Below are 19674 nucleotides of genomic sequence, written 5' to 3' on the forward strand. Positions count from 1 at the left end.
GAGATTACGCAAGATTGAAGGTATTTAAATCACGCGAGTATTAACAGGGCTCTCTCCGTCACTCGTTTCATACCATTTCATACAATCGTAGTTCCAATTTCATTTGAATATTAAGCAACTAAAGTCCATGAAATTTTGCAGACATATTCTAGAAACTAATATTTGTGTCTGTGGTGTTTTAGATTTTTCTAAAAATATGTAGTTTTAAAATTACAGGGGCTCAAAGATTTGTATGAAAATTTTAAGACCGCGTAACTTTGAAACCGAATATTTTAACAGAAATCTGGAAAACCACAGACATTAGTTTCTAGAATATGTCTGCAAAATTTCATGGACTTTGGTTGCTTGATATTCAAATGAAATTGGAACTACGATTGTATGAAATGGTATGAAACGAGTGACGGAGAGAGCCCTCTTAAGAGTGACACAGGCCTAACTCCTCTTAGGATAAAATACTTATCAAACGATATCTCTTATATATATTATGTATAATAGCCTCTTTGGTGGTGTCATAGTTTTCTCTTGTCTTAATAAAAAGAAGAGACATCAAGAAAAATGATTTCACGCGTTGATCGACATTTTTGAAACAATTCAAATTTTTTAATATTTTGCAAAAATGACTAGTGTCAATGCGAATGTAGCATTCTTCTGGAGTTCTAAGATTCTCATTTAATTTGTTAAATGATGCTGTAACATAATGTTTAGTTGAAGAGTAACAAGTGAAAGCTTTTACTGCTGCTCCTATTATCGCAGAGCTATCATCAACGATAACTTCATGTGGCGTAGGTTTGTTTTCGATCCAAGTTTGCAACCAATTGTAAATGGTATTTAAAGTTTGTGATTCAGAAAGCATCTGCGTTACAGATACACTTCTGGCATTGCTTTCATCGTACATTACTCCGGAATAAAGAAAAATGTGCTTCGTAGAAGTCATTTCATTTGTAGGGCTAATTTCCTTAATGATACTTCCAGTAGCATCTAGACTTACTATAGCTCTGTTTGAATTGGTGTATCGTTCGTAATGAGCCTCCTGAGCCGGTAGCCAATATAATAAAAAAAATGGATAGATGGAAATCTGTTTTATGATTTCTTTGTATGGGACTACCTGTGTCATTATAAACAATGCGAGTACAGGATTAAGATTGTTCACTGCTCTTATCCTCATACTTAATTTGCCTCAAGCACTCAACCGTGGGTAAATATGCCGGTTCTGGATCACCGGCCGACATAATAATGTCATTTTTTTTTTGTACAACAAGTGCTGTTTGTTGTTTCAATTCGTGGGCAAGTTTTTTACGCTCTAACGGTGACAGCTTTATTTTTTTTGATGGAATGCTATGTTCGTTTTTATCAAACCCTGAAACGACACATTCACATGCAGCGATTTTGTCAGAGAGCCAATCAATGGATACTCTAATGGCAGCTTGGCATATCTTGCAAACTCCATCAGAAGTGATTTTTTTGCCGTTGCTGATAGTGTTTAAAAGTAAAAGCGCAGGGGAGTTTTGCACTATTCCATATCGCTTGTCGCAATAAGCCAGCCCACTCATGTTTCGGTAAGACAACTCCTTTCTGGCATATTCTATTTCTTACAGTGTATTTTGTTAGAGGTTGTAATTTTTCCCATTGATAAATATCTAAAGAGAAACGAAATACTTTAGTTTCACCTGAAGTTTCCACGTCAACATCTGATCCAGATTCTCTGCTACACTCTGATGGTAATATGTCTTCTTCATTGGTTTCAAAAAAGAAATCATAATTGCTTTGTGTAAGCTTGGCCCATATTAATTATCTATAAAACATAGTTGGCGCCACTCAAATCATAACATCATATTAGAAGGCGTCATTGATTGGCTGAAGTTGTTCAACATCTGATCGATAAACGTACTGTATATAAAATTCTTATAGTTTTTAGTTGATGAATTGTAGCATAATAAAGGATAATATTTGTAATCAATATATAAGATGAAAACATCTTTATTACTTAGATGATTTGTGAAACGAGCTTGATGATTTGTATATTAGTCACTAAGTTTATTCATTGTACAATTTGGATTGGCCGATAACGATAAGATAAAAAGGGGAGTGGCTAATAAACGTGGAGAGGTTACCTGTAAGAGTGGTTTTAAAACGACGACATTCAAAAATATACTAACGTAAGAGGAACAACATTTATTTGACACAAATGTAAAAGTTAATAAATTTAAATATGAAATAAAAGTGTAATAATTTATCATAAAGATTGTGTTTGTGATTTCGTCAGACCTTACCCAAAAGGTCAGAAGAGGGACATCAAGAAAATATAATATTTTCTTGTCACGCTCACGACTCAGAGAAACAAGTGGAAATATACAGAGGAACGAGAAAGAAGTGGAGGTCTAGTAGACCACAGACATTTTGGAGCACAAGGCCAATATTTGGGCCTCAATATATCAAAGTACCTAGTCATGGCATCAAAGGATTTCTGGATAAACGGGTAGGATCTTTCCATGATTTTATTTTTATTGATACCTATTAATGGTAATTTTTTTTTTATTTGTGTGGGTTTTCGTTTTGTTTGTTCTACATTTAGTTATCATTTTGTTAGAAAGCTTTGCTCCGAGTTGGAATGGAAATTATATAACGTTATGATACCTAGAATTACCCACATGTTTATAATTCATCTTGTATATTGGTTATACAAATGCGATCGACCTTCAAATTGTGGTTTAAATAACATTGAGGTATTTAGAAGGCTTATTTTACAATGAAAAATGAAAAATGTTTATTTACAAAATACAGTCTTGTACAATTTTCCTGTGTCTGTGTGGTGGTACCCGCACTAGGTTATCCTGTATCGTGGGTACAATGGAATAGATAGTGAACATAGTGTTAAACAATATAAAAAGTGTGGTTTACTTAATGATGGGCGTTATTGTTACTTTTAAATAGTTTTCAGGATGTATCTACTATGTCCTGCCGGGGTTTTATTTCTCATTAAATGATTTCACAGGTGAATATCTCACGGAACGTGGTATTTCAATCTTCACACTTGTAATCGTGTGCCGAATTAGTTTGGTTAAGAGTTACGATAGGGATTTATTTTCACATAGTGGTTTTGTTTTACGGAAGGTAGGTTCTGGATTTAGGTTCAATCGTTTGCTGCACTCATTGTATAGATAGATGTTTTCCTTTTTCTAGCACACAGTGACGCGATATTATCACACAGCACTCATTGGGCATCTTGAATGTTGTTTTGTGAAATTATTATTTTTTGTAAACCGCTTTGGGATAAGGTAGAAAAAGTTACATGAAATAGCTTTTCGTTTTACGCCTGCCAGTGAAATAATCCGTCTCTACTTGTAATGGTTACTAAGTGATTGGGGATATAAAATGTTAATTGATAAAAATGAAGGTGATCCGTTGTAATAAAGTAATAGTGACCAGGGTTAATAAATTGAGCATTTTGAGAAATATAAATCCTAAAATGGGTGTAAAAGTAGGTTTATCTTATCTGGTTATTCTTTAACTAAATTTAAAATTATGGTAGGTAGGTAGTCAGATAGTTTTAAAATACGGGGTGCATAAATAAGTGTTTTGTTTTTTACAAAAGTGAGGAGAAATGTTTTCATTTATCTATTTTTACCACTTGAAACGCGTAATGTTTGAGTTTCAAACATAACTTTGCTGATAACAGCTCACCATGAACAACCCATGGCCGGCCCACTACTGAGCAACAAGTGTCTCCTCACAGAATGAGAAGGGTTTAGGCCGTAGTCTACCACGCTAGATAACAGCTAATTTACTTTTAATACTGGCACAATAATTTGAGTACTACGAGTAGCAGGTAGGTATAGTATATGGGCAGCGGGGTTTTTTTTTTTGTTTACCTGTATTCACGCAATTAACTGTGTACTGCCGCATTTAAATGCAATATGATTTTGTTTTTATTGGATTAACATCGCTTGGCGGGTTAAATTCCTGGCAAATGTTCTATTAAAATTAGAGTAAGTTTTTTTTAATGGTAATATACCTACAGTACTGCCCTTAGGGCAGGGCGCGATAATAAGTACCTACTACCAAAATACTATTTTCTTTGTTGTACGAAAGAAATTTTAGGCAAATATCTTTGCACTACGCTCGCGTTTGTGGCATGACATTATCCCAGAAATATATTTAAAAAAATTTTCACGCTCGCTTGACTCGCTTCGCGATAGTTCAGTTTCGATATGCATTTAGTTAACGAAACTCTCAGGAAACCACGTTTGTTGTGCTCTCGAAATTGATCAGTCTGTTTGATAAAATCGAAATGCGGTGCCTTATAAATTTCGCTTAGGAGCGCCGGTAGTATCTCATGATAATATGAATAGTGATCATAATTTTTTTTTTTAGGCTGATTAAGCATTGAAGGTTTTTCGGCTGGTCTGGCATTTCGCCTGATTTTATGTTTTTGCTTATTTAGCGCGTTCAGGAAAGCTTTGACAACGTTTTATAACATGAGTATATATATATTTTTTTGTTTTAGTTACCGAAACAGAAAAAAAAAGCATTAAAGATGTGGGACCGAGGGATAAATCTAGTGTGATTTTTGGTTGGATTATGAAGTTGTAGTTAGGGTATTTAAAATAGAAAGATTTCAATTGTAGGAAATGATGTAAAACATGTTGAGGATAAGTTGTGTAATAAAGTCGATAATTCACTTGTTGGATGTCACGCGATCTCATTGCGAGGAGGAATCTTTTTCTTGTCTCTGTTTTTATAAATACGGTGTTCTGACGGGTTTTTTATTTACGTCTCGGATTATTGAATACTTTCGGTGTTTGATTGGACGGTTAGAGGTTGCAAAAGCAATCGCCCTCTAATTAAAACATTTATTTAGGCATTAGTTCAATTTGGATTAAATCTCGCGAAAAGCCACGGTGGCTGTCTCTCGCGCGTCTTGGAAAGACATTCCTAATGCCTGTTTTTCTGAGGGAGGGATGCATTATCAAGTGAGATGAGCTGCAATGTTTGCGGCTGACTATTTTGGAAAATTTGCAATCGTGGCAAGTGGAGTAAAGTTTGACTAAGCTATTTAATGAACAAAGTATATAATGGATTTGGTGAATGGTTATATTATATAACATTTTGATAAATGGATGAATTTGAAGAGTGTATGTATGTGGTTGATGCACATTTGTTTCATATTTTTACTTAAGTTATAAAGTATTACATTTGGTGAGTAGTTATTTATATTTGGTAGGGTAGGTTTGATAAACAGGTAGTTATCTTGATTAATAAGTGAGTTATCATTTTATAAATGCGTACTTTAATGTTTGATGAACTGGTATACTTGATAAATGTGCATATTTTCATACTTCAAAGACAAGTTGTACCTATTAGTTTCTTCAAGCTTTTAGTTGCTGATAATTATATTAACATTCTTTAGAGCGCATGTCCTATGGACGAAATCGTTTATACATACTTTCACTGTTTGAAATGTTACAATCATAAAGATATAGTTATGACTAGAGGGGGTCATAGCTTGTTGCCGCTCTTGTACATCCATGTGTCAACTAGGTATTGTTATCTCAGTATATTTCAGGGAACCTCCGTTCGGGTGAAAGCGATAGCTGTTGGATAAATGCTTGTTGGGTTATCAGAAGACCGTGTAGTCTTCGATGAGGTTACTTGTAAATATTATAGCGAAATAGTAAGTTTAAAAATAGAATGAGGCTAAACTAAAAAAATGAGACAAAGATAAAAATAATAACTTAAAGCATTGAAACAGCATAAAGTGAAATAGTAACTTACAAACTATACATACATATTTACGAATTATGTAGATAGATATAGTATTACTGGATTATGTATATCAAATAAGAATACTGTCAGCTCATGTTTTGTTTTCGGCGTGGTAATTTTACGCTTAAAACTCATAAGAGATATCATGAGGTTCGCTTTCTGTAAAAGTTATTAGCTTTAACAGTTAATTGATTTATTACATTATTTATTTATTATACACTCAACAAGTAAAAGTATTTTGTTTTGACAAAATCCAAAGAAGTACCTATTGGATTAATAAGGCAAGGTACGAAGCATTGGCTGGATTTTACAACATTTAAAGTTTCCTGTTCATTTTTATCATTGAGTTAATTTGAGGCGGAAGGATCCTCTGGAAAATTTTTAAGATTAAGTTATTAGTAAGAAAGTATATTTTGATTAGGTTAGTTTAAAATGTACAGCCGGTAATTTAAAAAAAATATATATATTTAATTTTACATAATAGGTGAAGCTGGTTGATGCACCAAAAATCGAATTATCATAGGAATTTAATTAAGCTAACATTTTTATTTATTATCAACTTCAAATATACAGTAGCAAACTGATTAGTTGGAATACATGCAGTGATTGGAATATTTAAGTTCCGATAGAAGAATCTATATCGTGGCTTGTTCCTTTATGGACAAGAATATTTTTTTTTGACTCGTGGGACCACTTACACAAAATATCAACGTTCGGTTTGGAGGTCTTCCATGGCTATTCCTACAGTTCCATGAGGTATTGAAGAGGTTAACACTTTGTCGCTCATCACATCAACCAGCACGGCATTTGGGTATGATGGATGGATGTAGATAGGTACACATTTGATGGGGGGGGGTTTAGTGGTTTGTATCAATAGGAACCAGGGGTTGAATGAGGAAGGCTGAGGACAGTACGTGTGGTGCTTACTAGGGAAGGTTTATGTTCAACAGTGACCTTATGATGATGACGATGTAGATGACGATGATGATGATGATGGACGTACGAGGACGAATCTTTTACGAAACGAATAAAGGAAAATCGAACAGATGCGGGTCATTACGGTTAACATATAAAATAATGTATAAGGTACCTACTTTCTTCTAATCTTTATGATCGATCAGCTTGTGATAGAGATCTTGATGTCGTAGAGAATAGAGATGTATCGAACGGAATATTTATTTCATTTTTTTCCTGCTATTATGTTGATATCGCTTTTCTCTATGAAAAGGAATTAATGATAAACTAATAGGTATCATTCGGCGGCGAGTCGCGACTGTGTCGTTCCCAGGGTCGAATTTGGTAGTTCTGCTTATGTTACTCGAAACGACAAAGTACGCCATATGGTGCATATTATGGCTAAAATAAAATATATAAGTATCATGTGAAATTATAAATCAAAGATTCTTTTTGCATGTAGATATTATATGGTTAAGAGGCACAAGTGACGCAACTACTGTACCCTGGCGTTTGTTTAACATTGTCCATTAGTACTTCAGAATGTGGATTTTGCTAGGAAAAAAAAAAAAAAAAAAAAAAAACAATAGGTAATTGTAAGAAATATGGGAAGCGTAATCTGCATTAAAAGAAAAAGTTTGAATTGGAAGCAACCAGGCATAGGATTTTCATACATCCGTAATCACGTTCCTTTCAACTCTCTATCACGGTTCACGATACGCCGTTCACGGTTCAGGCCGTGACGCACGTGCAGACGGACAGACGGACGGAGAGCAGAGGTTTAGAAAATAGGGTCTCGTAGGCACCCTTCGAGGGGTACGGAACTGGAGAAAACTAAATTATAATAATGATAATAGGTTTTCTAGGTTACCAAGTAAAACTACTTCTCTTAGGTCGGATTGTATTATGATGGATGCTTATGAAACAAAATTAAATGAACGGTCTACTCAAAGTGTTTTATGTTTGCAGGATCCAAGGATGTTGGAAATGAATAAATGACGAAAAGAAAGACCCAAAACTAGGTATGGGTCAGGGACACAAAGTCCCAAGGAAGGAAAGCCCCGAGGTTACGGGCTATGGACAAAAAGTCCTATAGGAGGAAGGAGGTAGACCCTAGGATAAGGGTCATTAAAAATTTGGATCTGGAGGGAAAGAACCCTAGGATAAGGGTCATTAAAAATTTGGATCTGGAGGGAAATAAGGACAATCACATATGTATCCCGGTAGAAGAGAGACGCGCCAAGGCTCGGAATCCGCGATTTTCCAATAAGAAGGGAAGAAGAAAATATGTGCGTAAAACTATTGCGTTGAAAGTGTATGAAAATGTTTTGTGATTTAAATCGAGAACTGGCGGCGATTAACTTTAAGTTTAGAGAGTTTATTTTATCAAAAGGACAAGAAGTTCACTTACACATATTCATATTAAGAATCGCTCCCGATTCTAAATATAAATATAGAAGAAAACATAATCTTTAAAGGTATGGTGACTATACAATAATATAAAAAGTCAAAACACGTTATATTCGTTAACAAACTATACCTACATCTAGCTAAGATATCTATGGTGTTTGACACTGTTTGATTAAACTTTAAACTTTGTAAAAGATTTTTCCTCCAGTATGAGTTTCGGCAAGTACATTATGTAGTAGAGCTAGGTAGTTTACATACCATAATTAGTCCTAGCTTTATGTAATTGTAGCATAATAGGTATGTTCGTTTTGTGTACCATATTTATGAGATTTAGCTTTAAAGTGATGCGTGTATGTACGGACTTTAATAGTATTTTCCTAACAAATAGACATATTTTGAATTTGTATAATTGACTTATATAATATAGTTCATCAGTTTTCTTATATAATTCTTTAGTGGGAAGGAGAGTCTAGTTGGAACAGAACTTTTAACAATTTATTTTGAGATACTTGAAACCCTTTAAAGTAGTTTTTAGTAATTAGTTTTACATGCTCATCCCCAAATCTCTATTGAGTGTTCCTGTAAAATATTGGCTTGTGAGTTATAATTGATGCTTCGGACTTTATGCATATACCTACCTTCTTTGATTAAATTGAGGCCTCCTTTAGTTGCTACTGGTCTCGCAATTTTTGATATCTTTATGATTTTTGAAAAATTATTTATAAATTTAGAGTGTCTGCATCTTTTTATTTTAATATTAGCGGAAGAGAACAGAAAAATGAATTTTAGATTAAAGGCTAAATTTGAGTGCTACTGTAGACTGGCAGGTAAAGTTGCGAGGGTAAATAGTTTGGAATTGAATTGAGTTTATCTGCTATTTTCTAATTATATCGGATGGAAAGGGGTGCTGCGAGTGCTCTAAAATTAAGTTGCAATCATAATCAATACCAATGTATCAATAAAACTGTATATTCCTTCTAGTTAAGTTAGCAAGAATATTAATTTAATTAATTACTATCTTAATTTTTTTTTTGTTTTGTTGAACTAAGTCTTTGTCATTTTGGTTGTGAAGTTTACATGTTACTTAAGTTTTTAATTTTTTTTTAAAAGCGATGAGACTCGCTTAAAACAGGATGGCCGAGCTGTAAGCTTGGCCCATATTAATTATCTATAAAACATAGTTGGCGCCACTCAAATCATAACATCATATTAGAAGGCGTCATTGATTGGCTGAAGTTGTTCAACATCTGATCGATAAACGTACTGTATATAAAATTCTTATAGTTTTTAGTTGATGAATTGTAGCATAATAAAGGATAATATTTGTAATCAATATATAAGATGAAAACATCTTTATTACTTAGATGATTTGTGAAACGAGCTTGATGATTTGTATATTAGTCACTAAGTTTATTCATTGTACAATTTGGATTGGCCGATAACGATAAGATAAAAAGGGGAGTGGCTAATAAACGTGGAGAGGTTACCTGTAAGAGTGGTTTTAAAACGACGACATTCAAAAATATACTAACGTAAGAGGAACAACATTTATTTGACACAAATGTAAAAGTTAATAAATTTAAATATGAAATAAAAGTGTAATAATTTATCATAAAGATTGTGTTTGTGATTTCGTCAGACCTTACCCAAAATTTGTAATGACAAGTCTAATGCTTTTTCCGACATTAACTCTCCTAAGTCTTTTTTAATGTTAGAAAACACTGGATCACAAGGTGAAGGTAAGTCATTTTTGTTTTTAAAACTTAGTCTAAATCTCTCAAACACTTTTTTTTGATCTGTCAATGTTACAATACACTTTTTTCGCGTTTCATTATAAAAAATTGACAATAAACAAAAGAACACTAATTTATTTTTAAGAACATAATAAATTACGCACTTGATTAATTATTTATTTAACTTATTAATTATTTAACGCAATTGATTAACAATAACAGAAACTTATGTTGAACTTGATTATTTATACTAATCATAGATATCTATGATACTAATGAAATAAAATAATCGCCATATTCTTATTTTATGTTAAATAAAGGATGATAAGTTGGTTAAGTAGGTAGTTGTCAAATTCAGAAAAACAAAGGTCGTAGCCAGCCTGGTAAGTTGTAGGTAAGGAGTTGGTTAAATGAAATAGGTTTGACAAAAGAGGTTACATCAACTTTATTTCTAATAACAAAGGAGTTTTACGACTAATACAACGAAACAAAGTAAGCTCTTATCACTTAATCCACATTCTTTGACTAACATAACACAAAATAAACATAACATAACTACTAGAGATCACTTTTAAGGCCTCCTACGCACTGGCGACCATGGTCGCCGCGACCTGGCCGCGGCGGCCAGTGAATTCTGGACTTTATATGGCAATCGCTATAGCCCCTACGCACTTAGCGGCCAGCGACCAGCGGCCACCGTTGGCCGCGGCGTCCAATTTGATGCCACGCGACCAGCGACCAATCGTGGCCGTCGAGAACATCACTTCTGTATTAAAATTCATCAGTGCTACCGCATCGGCCGCGGCGACCAGACGTGTAGCTAGCTACAGAGTGATTATTTTACAATGGCCAATTTCGACACGGAAAGGTTCATAATTGAAGTTGAAAATAGAAGAGGTTTATGGGATTTAGCATCAAATGATTACTCCAATAAAGATGTTAAGCGGCAGTTGTGGCTTGAAGTGGTCGATATATTTGGCGGTGAATCCATGGAAGATAAAGAAAAGGCAGAACTTGGTTAGTATTTTATTTTATTATGCCTAAGTAAATTAATAATGCGATGAACTACAATAAACGCAGCAGGTGCTGTAGTAGCATTCGACACGTATATGTGACATGAGTGATTTTTTTTTAAAGTTGTTCCGTTCATTCAAAATCTAAGAAATTTTAGCAAATAGGTAATTGTCAAAAGTATAACTATTTTATTTCTACTATTTTTCGCTTTGCACATGAGTTTTGACAATTATTTGCTAAAATTTCCCAGGTTTTCGTAATGATTGGAATAACTTTTTAAAAAGATTACTCATACCGCATGTGCGTTCGACGCCATTTTGTTTACGGCGCGCAATGGCGGCTCGCGGCGAGCACCCATATATTTACAAATTGTGCCAGGGCAAGCGACCATCGGTACTGAAGTAGTTTGCGAATATATCTCGATATTCGGTTGATGTTCTATTTGCTCTATTAGGTAAACATGCAGGTATTTCTAATAAAGCCTCTGGTACAGTTAACGTGTCCTTGAAATCATATCCGTCTCTTTCTCGCACAAAATTATGAAGCACACATAGAGCTTTTATAATCACAACTGCAAATTCTTTCTTGACGTTTAGGGGTCGGTGAAGAATCTGCCATTTATTGGCTAATATTCCAAATGTACATTCAATATAGCGGCGGGCACGGGATAGTCGATAATTAAAATTAGTCTTTACATTATTCAAGTTTCTCCCAGCATACGGTCGCATCATATGTTCCGATAGTGAAAACGCCTCATCACCCACTAAAACGAACGGCATTGATTGGCCATTTTCTTTGATGGGGTTATTGCTCGGAATATCGAGATCATTATTTAAGAGCCTATGATAAAATACAGAGTCTTTGTAAATTGACGAATCACTGCATTTGCCGTATGCTCCAATATCTACGTAAAGAAATTTATAATTTACATCACATATTGCAAGTAACACGATTGAAAAATAATTCTTGTAATTGTAATAAAGAGATCCCGAATGTTGTGGTTTGATAACTCTAATGTGCTTGCCGTCGATGGCTCCGATGCAATTAGGAAATTGGGCGTATTTTTGAAAACCTTCAGCCGTTTGAATCCACTTATCTCTGGTCAATTGTGGCATCACAATTGGTTTTAATATCTCCCATATTGCTTCACAAACATCAAATACTATTTCCGATACTGTAGGAAGCCCTATACGGTATTCATGACTTATATGAGATAAAGAACACCCAGTAGCCAAATACCTGAAAATAAAATTCACATTAATAAACATAATATTAGTTTTGTAATATGTACTACATTTATTTATTGATTTACAGGCATTACTCTCCAAAAAAGATGGAAAAACCTTAGAGACTGTTTCACAAGAGAGCTGCGCCGTCTTAAAGATGTCAAAAGTGGTTCTGCTGCAAAACGTAAATCACAATACACCTATTTCAACCAATTACTGTTTTTGAAATCAGTGCTGGACACAAACGCAACAGAAAATAGTCTCGAAGAGGCAAGTCAAGAAAATGAAAGTGCAAGATCTTCTGATCTTGAGACTCAACAGTCTGCATCAAAGTCGCTTAGAACAAAAAGGAAGAAAAAAATACCAAACGAAGAATCCGATACAGACCCTCTAATTTCAGTTCTGCATAAGACCATAGCGACTACACAGAATGATTCAAATTGTGACAGATTGTTTCTTTTATCCCTCCTCGAAAGATTTCAAACAATCCCTGCTGCAATGAAGACCAAAGCGAAAATGGAAATCATGGAAATTATAGAAAAATACCAACCGAACTGTACACCTACAACAGCGCGCATAAACTATTCAAGTAATTTCAATACTCTTAACGACCAAGAATATGACCCGCATCGACCGAGTTATTCAGGTTATTCTACTACCAACAGGATATCAGATGATTCAAATTACAGCGATACTCATACTCATTATTCTGATATTTCTCAAAATTCAGAAATGATAGACCTATTTCCCAATTTGAATGATTAATTGTTCACAATTGCCATTTTTTAAGTTATGAAAATACAAATAATTTGATTATCTACTTCAGTTTTTTAATATTTAAAAACATGTTATAAGCAAGCCCTTTTCCTCTCCTTTTCAAAGTCGTAAAGTAGAATACTACTGAACAATAGTTCATAAATTTTTTAAAGTGGCAAAACCTTGGTCAATGAATTATACAGGTTGTTGTGAAAAACGCAACAGTGGTGGTTTAGGGTGATTCAGAATCAAGTCTTGTATAATTCAAATTTACAAAAAATCCGTTTAGCAGTTTAAGTAAAAAAAAAGGCCCTATCACATTATTTTTATTTTTCCTGTACACAATACTCCATTCCGAAACATCCTTTAAAATATATCACGTATTTTTTAAACATTCTGTATTTAAAAAAGAAAAAGCTTACCTTATTGTTATTACTAATTTTTCTTCTGCTGGAATGCATTTCCGATAGTTGTTACCAGTTCCAGTAATTTTTGGTTTTATTGTATCCAGTAACAGGTTAAAAGTATTCGTTGACATTCTCATGTAATTAAAGAATCTCTTCTCATACATTTTTAAATCCAAAAAATAAGTATAATATAATCCTTTAGTCTTTCTCTCGCAAAGTAATGGATGCACCCAAAACTGTCTTTTACGTGAAATCTTCCGTTTTCGTTTTCGTAGTAAATACACAAGCACAGTTAGCGTGATTATCTTCTGCACGTCCATCTTGACACATCCTTGGAAGTCGACTGCAAATTTTTCGGCCGTCCACATGTCGCGCTTGCCTACGCACCGGCGACCATAGCCGCGGCGGCCTGGCCGCGTCTATGGTCGCCAGTGCGTAGGAGGCCTTACTCATGTGACCGCTAAGTTGGTCAGTAAGTACCAGGAAAGTTGCCACTAGGCGGCAACCCAACCCCAAAACAAAACTCGACCCCTTTAGCTGTGCATAAAGCACGGAAGTCCGCTTTGAACTAATAATATTATATCTTATTATATAAAAGCGAAATACCACTCACTCACTGACAGACTGACTGACTAATCACGAAATTCAAAAACTATAAAGCCTACAAACTTGAAAAGAAATGTTTCAAATTGTGCCATATTATATGTAGGTACAAGTATAGTACGCGACAGGTCAAGATGGCAATCGGGGCGTCCCCGCCTCATACCCCGATGGCCATATTGACCTGTCATGTGGACGTGTTTGTTTTATAAAATTATTATACATATAGGATCTTCTTGATTTAGAACCTCAGTCTCAATAGACGGCGGGCGCCTAGTGAGAATTCCCTAAAACTATTAAGATCTCGTTTTTCATCATGATAATAATATGTTTCGTACTCGGGTATTTTTTCGACATTTTGTACAATAAATCAAGAACTATTATGCATAAAATTTTGTCCAATTGTGAAGCAGATTCTGCCAAAAATGTTGTGTGCCATGTGCCAACTCCTTAAAAAAAAATCTTTTTTAGAGCCAAGGTAACCTCAAACAGTGATCCAGTTGAAATTGAATACGATGAAGTAATAAACGACCACATCTTGATTGGCATACAAAAAAAAAGGCGGATGATAAAATATTCTATGTTTTGAAATATGTTACTGGGTATGTAATAAAAAAGCTAGGACAAATGTGTTCAAAAATTGTAAAGTTTGTATAAATAATCTATACAGCAATGACCATAATAATTTTAAATTTATAAAAAGGAAAGAAAGAATTAAAGGCAAACATGTTCTTACATATCCAGCCATAAAAGCTGTAGAGATATTTTCTCATATCAAAAAAAAAGTAACATGTAAGGGTGTCCAGCGGGAATCTGTGTTAGCGGGGCTAGCGGGTCGGGGGAGATAGCATTTGTTGCGGGGTCTTGGCGGATTAATTAGAAAAAATGAGTCATTGGTAGGGCGCGCATCGCGCGTTTGCGGTGGACCAGTATTTGAAGTGTGGTGAATCGTTGGTTCGAGCACGTCGTGTATTCTGTTCCCACTTTCATATTCGGCGATTAAGCGATGGTCCAAGCACGCAGCTTATCTGGTCGTGGGTGCAGAGATTCCGTCAAGAAGAAACAGTGGTTAATAGGCCTCCTCCGGAACCGTCAACGTCAACAGCAACACCAGAACATGTGGCAGAGGTGCGTCAGGAAATCATTACAAATCCAAGGAAATCGGTAAGAAAGATTGCAGCCTCCACAGGAATTAAAAAGTCAACTGTGCATGTGATTTTAAAGAAGCATTTATAACTTCAAAATGCAAATCGCCCAAAAATTGAATGACAGCGACTATATTTTGAGAGAATCATACGCCAGAACGATGTTGGATGATGGATGTTGGTTTTCGGACTCCCAGAACACTCAGAAGCATATTGTTTAGCGATGCGGCTCATTTTCACATCAGGCGGTATGTTAATAACAAAATATGCGATACTGGAGCGCCACAAATCCAAGGGAACGGCATCAGAAAAGCTTACACTGTCCAAAAACGACGGTATCGTGCGCGAGAACTTTGCTCCCACGAAATGGCGAATATGAAAGTTCGTTGACAAGAGTGTTTTGCAAGAAATGGTCATCATTTGGACGACATTGTTTTTAAAAAATGAAATCCGCAAGCCTATATTACATTTTTTTAATATAATAAATATTCTTTAATTATTCGTATGTTTTTATTTTAATTTTGAAATAGAAAAATTCTCACTGGACACCTTTTATAACATAAAAAATTATATCAAAACATTAATACTTGTCCAGTGCAATTTCGATTTTATAACAATATGTAAACAACATGGTACTCAATTGTCTGATTATGTAATAGATGTATCTAGCAACTTATTCCTATATAGTTGGTGTAAAAATACTAATCGCATTTTAAGTGGCGCGAAGAAGGATTCCAATGAGGATGATTATATTCAAAATTGTGCCTTACAATATTATAATAAAAGAAAAAAATGAATCATTTATATTTTATTTTCTATACTATACCGCTTATTTGTATTTAATTTAATTGAATTTAAGATTTATTCAAACACCAGTTATAGTGGTAAAATGTATAAGGCTCATCAGACATTATTCCAACATATTGTACCTACATTTTATTGAATAAATCATTGAATTTGAATTTGACAAAAGTTTAACTCTTTCAGCTATGTTAGTTATAACAAGATACAAGTTAATTAATTAATATACATTAAGTATATTAAAATATATTAATATCTTGTAATTTAACTAACAATGAAAGAGTTAAACTTGTGTCAAAATATTCCCTGATTTTTCTAAATACAATGGGCAAGGGGCTATACCTATTGACAGTGATAGCTATAGGTATATATACGAGAAACTTAGTTCGTACATCAATCGCTTGGAGCGCTGACTTCCATACTACGCCTAATTCTTGGGAGCGATAACTCTATACCCTAATATGTATAATCCTACTCTATGCCCTCCACAGCCAATACTCCAATAATTCCGAACAGCCTTGTCTCCAAAACTATTAGATTCAGTCCTCTACCACCTACTAGGGCCACCACCAGTGCCGCTAGCATGGCGCCGAATCATGAGTGCCTTTTTTTTGTTTCCGACTTCCAGTCCGCCCAAACCTTCAATTTAAGTTATAGTTTAAGCAGTGTGTTATTAGGTAGTTAATAACAGCTTTTTATATTTTTTATAATAAATCCCCTTTTCCATTTTTCTGGAGTCTTAATTACCCCACCGCCAATAGAGTTTAATAGGTTGGCCAAATCTTGCCATAAACGGTCAGCTCTTAATCGGCCTTGAGCACCAGGCTGAGGTTTGGACCGTGGCTGAAATATGAGTTACAAAGACTCAGTCACTCATTGTTTACATTACTCATAAGCACCATACGCCTATATAGGATTTCAACTTTCTTAATAGGCGATCGCTAATCGCAGGTTCGACTGCTAGGCAGGTCTAGCAGTCGAACTTCTCTTTCGTTTAAGCGATGGCGAATCAAGAAATGGAATCGCTCAGAATCGAATCCCGTTTGTCTAGGCCCTCTGGTCTTCATGATTAGAGGCGTCGTAAAAAAATATAAACAGCCTCTGGCCTATTACTTTTGTAGTGGAAGCACAAAGGCCATAGACCTTAAGGCACAAATCAAAGAAATTATCACTGCATTACAAAAGACGGGGCTGAAAGTTGTAACAACAGTGTGCAACCAAGGTGCTTCTAATGTAGCAGCTATAAAGGAGATCATTATTTTTGGGCCTTTTCTGAAAGTGCCGGCCAACGAAAAAAAATGGTACGGATCGTTAGAACTAGCCATTTGGAGTGATAGTTAATATGGCAGAAAAGTTGTAGGATTGCTCTGAAGCAAGTATACAAGGTCGAAGATTCGTCATTTTCATACATTTTATTGATTTCTATAAGTGGGAAATATAAAATATTGCTAGAACTAATGATTTGAAGCAATTGTCATTATGACCCGAAGGCTGTGGGGCCATTATATGTCGTGTTATACATAAAATGAATATACTTCGTATAATTAATTGTAACCGATTTTATGATTTTGTTACTGTTCTGATTGTTTTATACGAATTTGAATACACGTACAATTATTTTGACTCCCACGAAGTGCTGGATCAGCTGCAATGTGGACAAAATTCGTTTATACATATCTGGATTGTATGTGGCCTTGTAATAATACTAGGTGATCTCATCCAGCCATCTCCCAAACTTCTGCCACTGGGATATATCCGGCGAGCTCTGTGATGAATGCACCATTCAGTAAATCTGTTGGGGTTGCTCTTGGATGTATGGCAGGTATAAAGCCTTTTAAAAGACCTTTTACTAGTATTACTTTGTAGTGGAAGGTTTATATTTATTTAATGACATAAGCAGATGTAACATAGTAGTTTCTTAAGCAATGATAAGAGAGCCCTCTGATCCAGTCTTGTTTAGAATTTCCCAAAAAAGACCTAAACACCCATTACTTTGTTTATGTATGTAATATATGTATTACTTTCTTTGCAGAATTAGGGGCACTTCACCAAGAGAGTACAGAGACATCGGACCTCTTAATGTTCTTTGATGATTCATTTGACAGTGTGAATGGAAGTTATAGCCAAGTAAAAAATGGAAAAGTGTATAGAAATGCAGTGACACCGACATCGCCTCATCATAAATTATGGGACTATAGTAGTAAAATACTAAAATCTATGTTTGTAGGTGTCAAAGGTCAAGGAGTATCACATTACTGAGCTTCATTCAAAAATGACAGAACTATACCGAGAGCTAATTCTTACGATTATGAATACTTCGTACGTGGAATCCACTAAGTTAGATGAAATCGATCCAACAAATGGTGACCACTATCTTAGTTTGGACGAAATATATCTTGGTCTAGGTGCACGGCAACAACTTAATTTGCCTGAGGTTTCTGATACTGAAAAACGAGAATTCAAAGAGAATTGTCGACAGTTCATTGTGGCAGCTTGTGTGGGTATCAGGAAAAGATATAGTCTGGATGATCAAATTATGAACATTATTTCAAAATTAAAACCGGAAATTTGCACTTCATTAGTGTCGAGCGAAAGATTTGCCACATTATCGATGCTCTTCGATCATTTCCCCCGCTTATGCCCAAATAATGTCAGTGACCAACAAACACTGGACGATGAGTGGAGATGGCTCAAATGCAATTACCCAAAACTGACAAGGCTGACGAGTTTTGGCACGAGGTAATCAGCAGATTTTTTATTGCACTAGATCTTTTTATGAAAATGTGGATTAGATTATTAGATTATTGCATAAAACATTTTGTTTTTTGTTCACAGATAGCTCAACTAAAGGATGGAAATATACAGAAGTTTAAATTTTTGACTACATTTATGTTGAATATCCTGTCTTTACCACATTCTAATGCCGCTTGTGAAAGAATATTTAGTCAAGTAAGTGACGTTAAAACAAAGAAAAGGAATAAGTTAATTACAAGAACCATAATTACAAGAACCATTTAAGTTTAACAAGTTAATTACAAGAACCATTCTTGCTCAGCAATCCATACACCGGAGTGAAACAAGCTGTGTGGATTTTATACCATCCAAGGACATGATAAAAAAAATGACTGCAGCCATATACGAGAAAGAAGTTGTTATTTTAGATGATTGATTTTAAATAAAAAATATCGAAAAATCATAGCATTTTCTCTTTATTTTGCACGGTAATTTACAAGGTATTTTTTAAATCTATACACGGTAATTTGGAGCTGAAACACCGTATTTCTAACCTGTCAACACGGTAGTGTATAATTTTAAACTGGTAACACAGATCCCGAGTCTAAAGACAAGAATAAAGAATTTTTTGTTCGTAAAAAAGATCAGTTATTGGACAGTCAAAAAAATATGATGCATGTACACTAGGGTGTCCCAAAAAAATCAAAGTCGTTTTTTTTTAACGCATACCCTCTTAATTTTTTACTTTTAAGTCAAAACCATTATATATAAAATTTTAAGAAGCTAGGATCACGGTAACCCGTGCCGACTTACATCAATACATCAGTACTTGCTCTCTAAAGCTGACGCGACCTAACGTCTCTGTATGCTTGTGATTACTAGTTATTTAGTCATAGAACTCGCATTGTTTTCAATCAGTCAACATGTCAGTGCAATTACACAGTTCTAAAAGAACTGTAACTTCGCAGAAGTTGATAAAAAAATTGACTGACAGAGAGGAAAGAGCGCGCCTCAGAATGTCGAAGAAGAAAAACGACGTGCTAGATAATTGTGTACCGTTACAAGACGACTCATCATCTGAATCTAATGAATACTTAGATTTACGAGAGGACATGCCACCAGGACCTCCAGG

At 34.8% G+C, this 19674-nt stretch overlaps 2 protein-coding genes across 2 annotated transcripts; one reads left to right on the forward strand and one right to left on the reverse strand.

Moving 5' to 3' along the window:
• The first annotated feature begins 10436 nt into the window (after positions 1 to 10436).
• LOC123880426 lies at positions 10437 to 12920 on the forward strand. The gene is made up of 2 exons (XM_045928553.1): positions 10437 to 10877; positions 12189 to 12920. Exons 1-2 carry the CDS (start codon positions 10706 to 10708, stop codon positions 12863 to 12865), a joined length of 849 nt encoding a protein of 282 aa, XP_045784509.1. The 5' UTR covers positions 10437 to 10705; the 3' UTR covers positions 12866 to 12920.
• On the reverse strand, positions 10875 to 13711 carry LOC123880423 (protein ALP1-like). The gene is made up of 2 exons (XM_045928549.1): positions 13279 to 13711; positions 10875 to 12113 (listed from the first exon to the last, which is right to left on the reverse strand). Exons 1-2 carry the CDS (start codon positions 13629 to 13631, stop codon positions 11237 to 11239), a joined length of 1230 nt encoding a protein of 409 aa, XP_045784505.1. The 5' UTR covers positions 13632 to 13711; the 3' UTR covers positions 10875 to 11236.
• Between the last annotated feature and the right edge of the window lie 5963 nt (positions 13712 to 19674).

This window comes from Maniola jurtina, chromosome Z, assembly GCF_905333055.1.
Source record: "Maniola jurtina chromosome Z, ilManJurt1.1, whole genome shotgun sequence".
NCBI lineage: Eukaryota > Metazoa > Arthropoda > Insecta > Lepidoptera > Nymphalidae > Maniola > Maniola jurtina.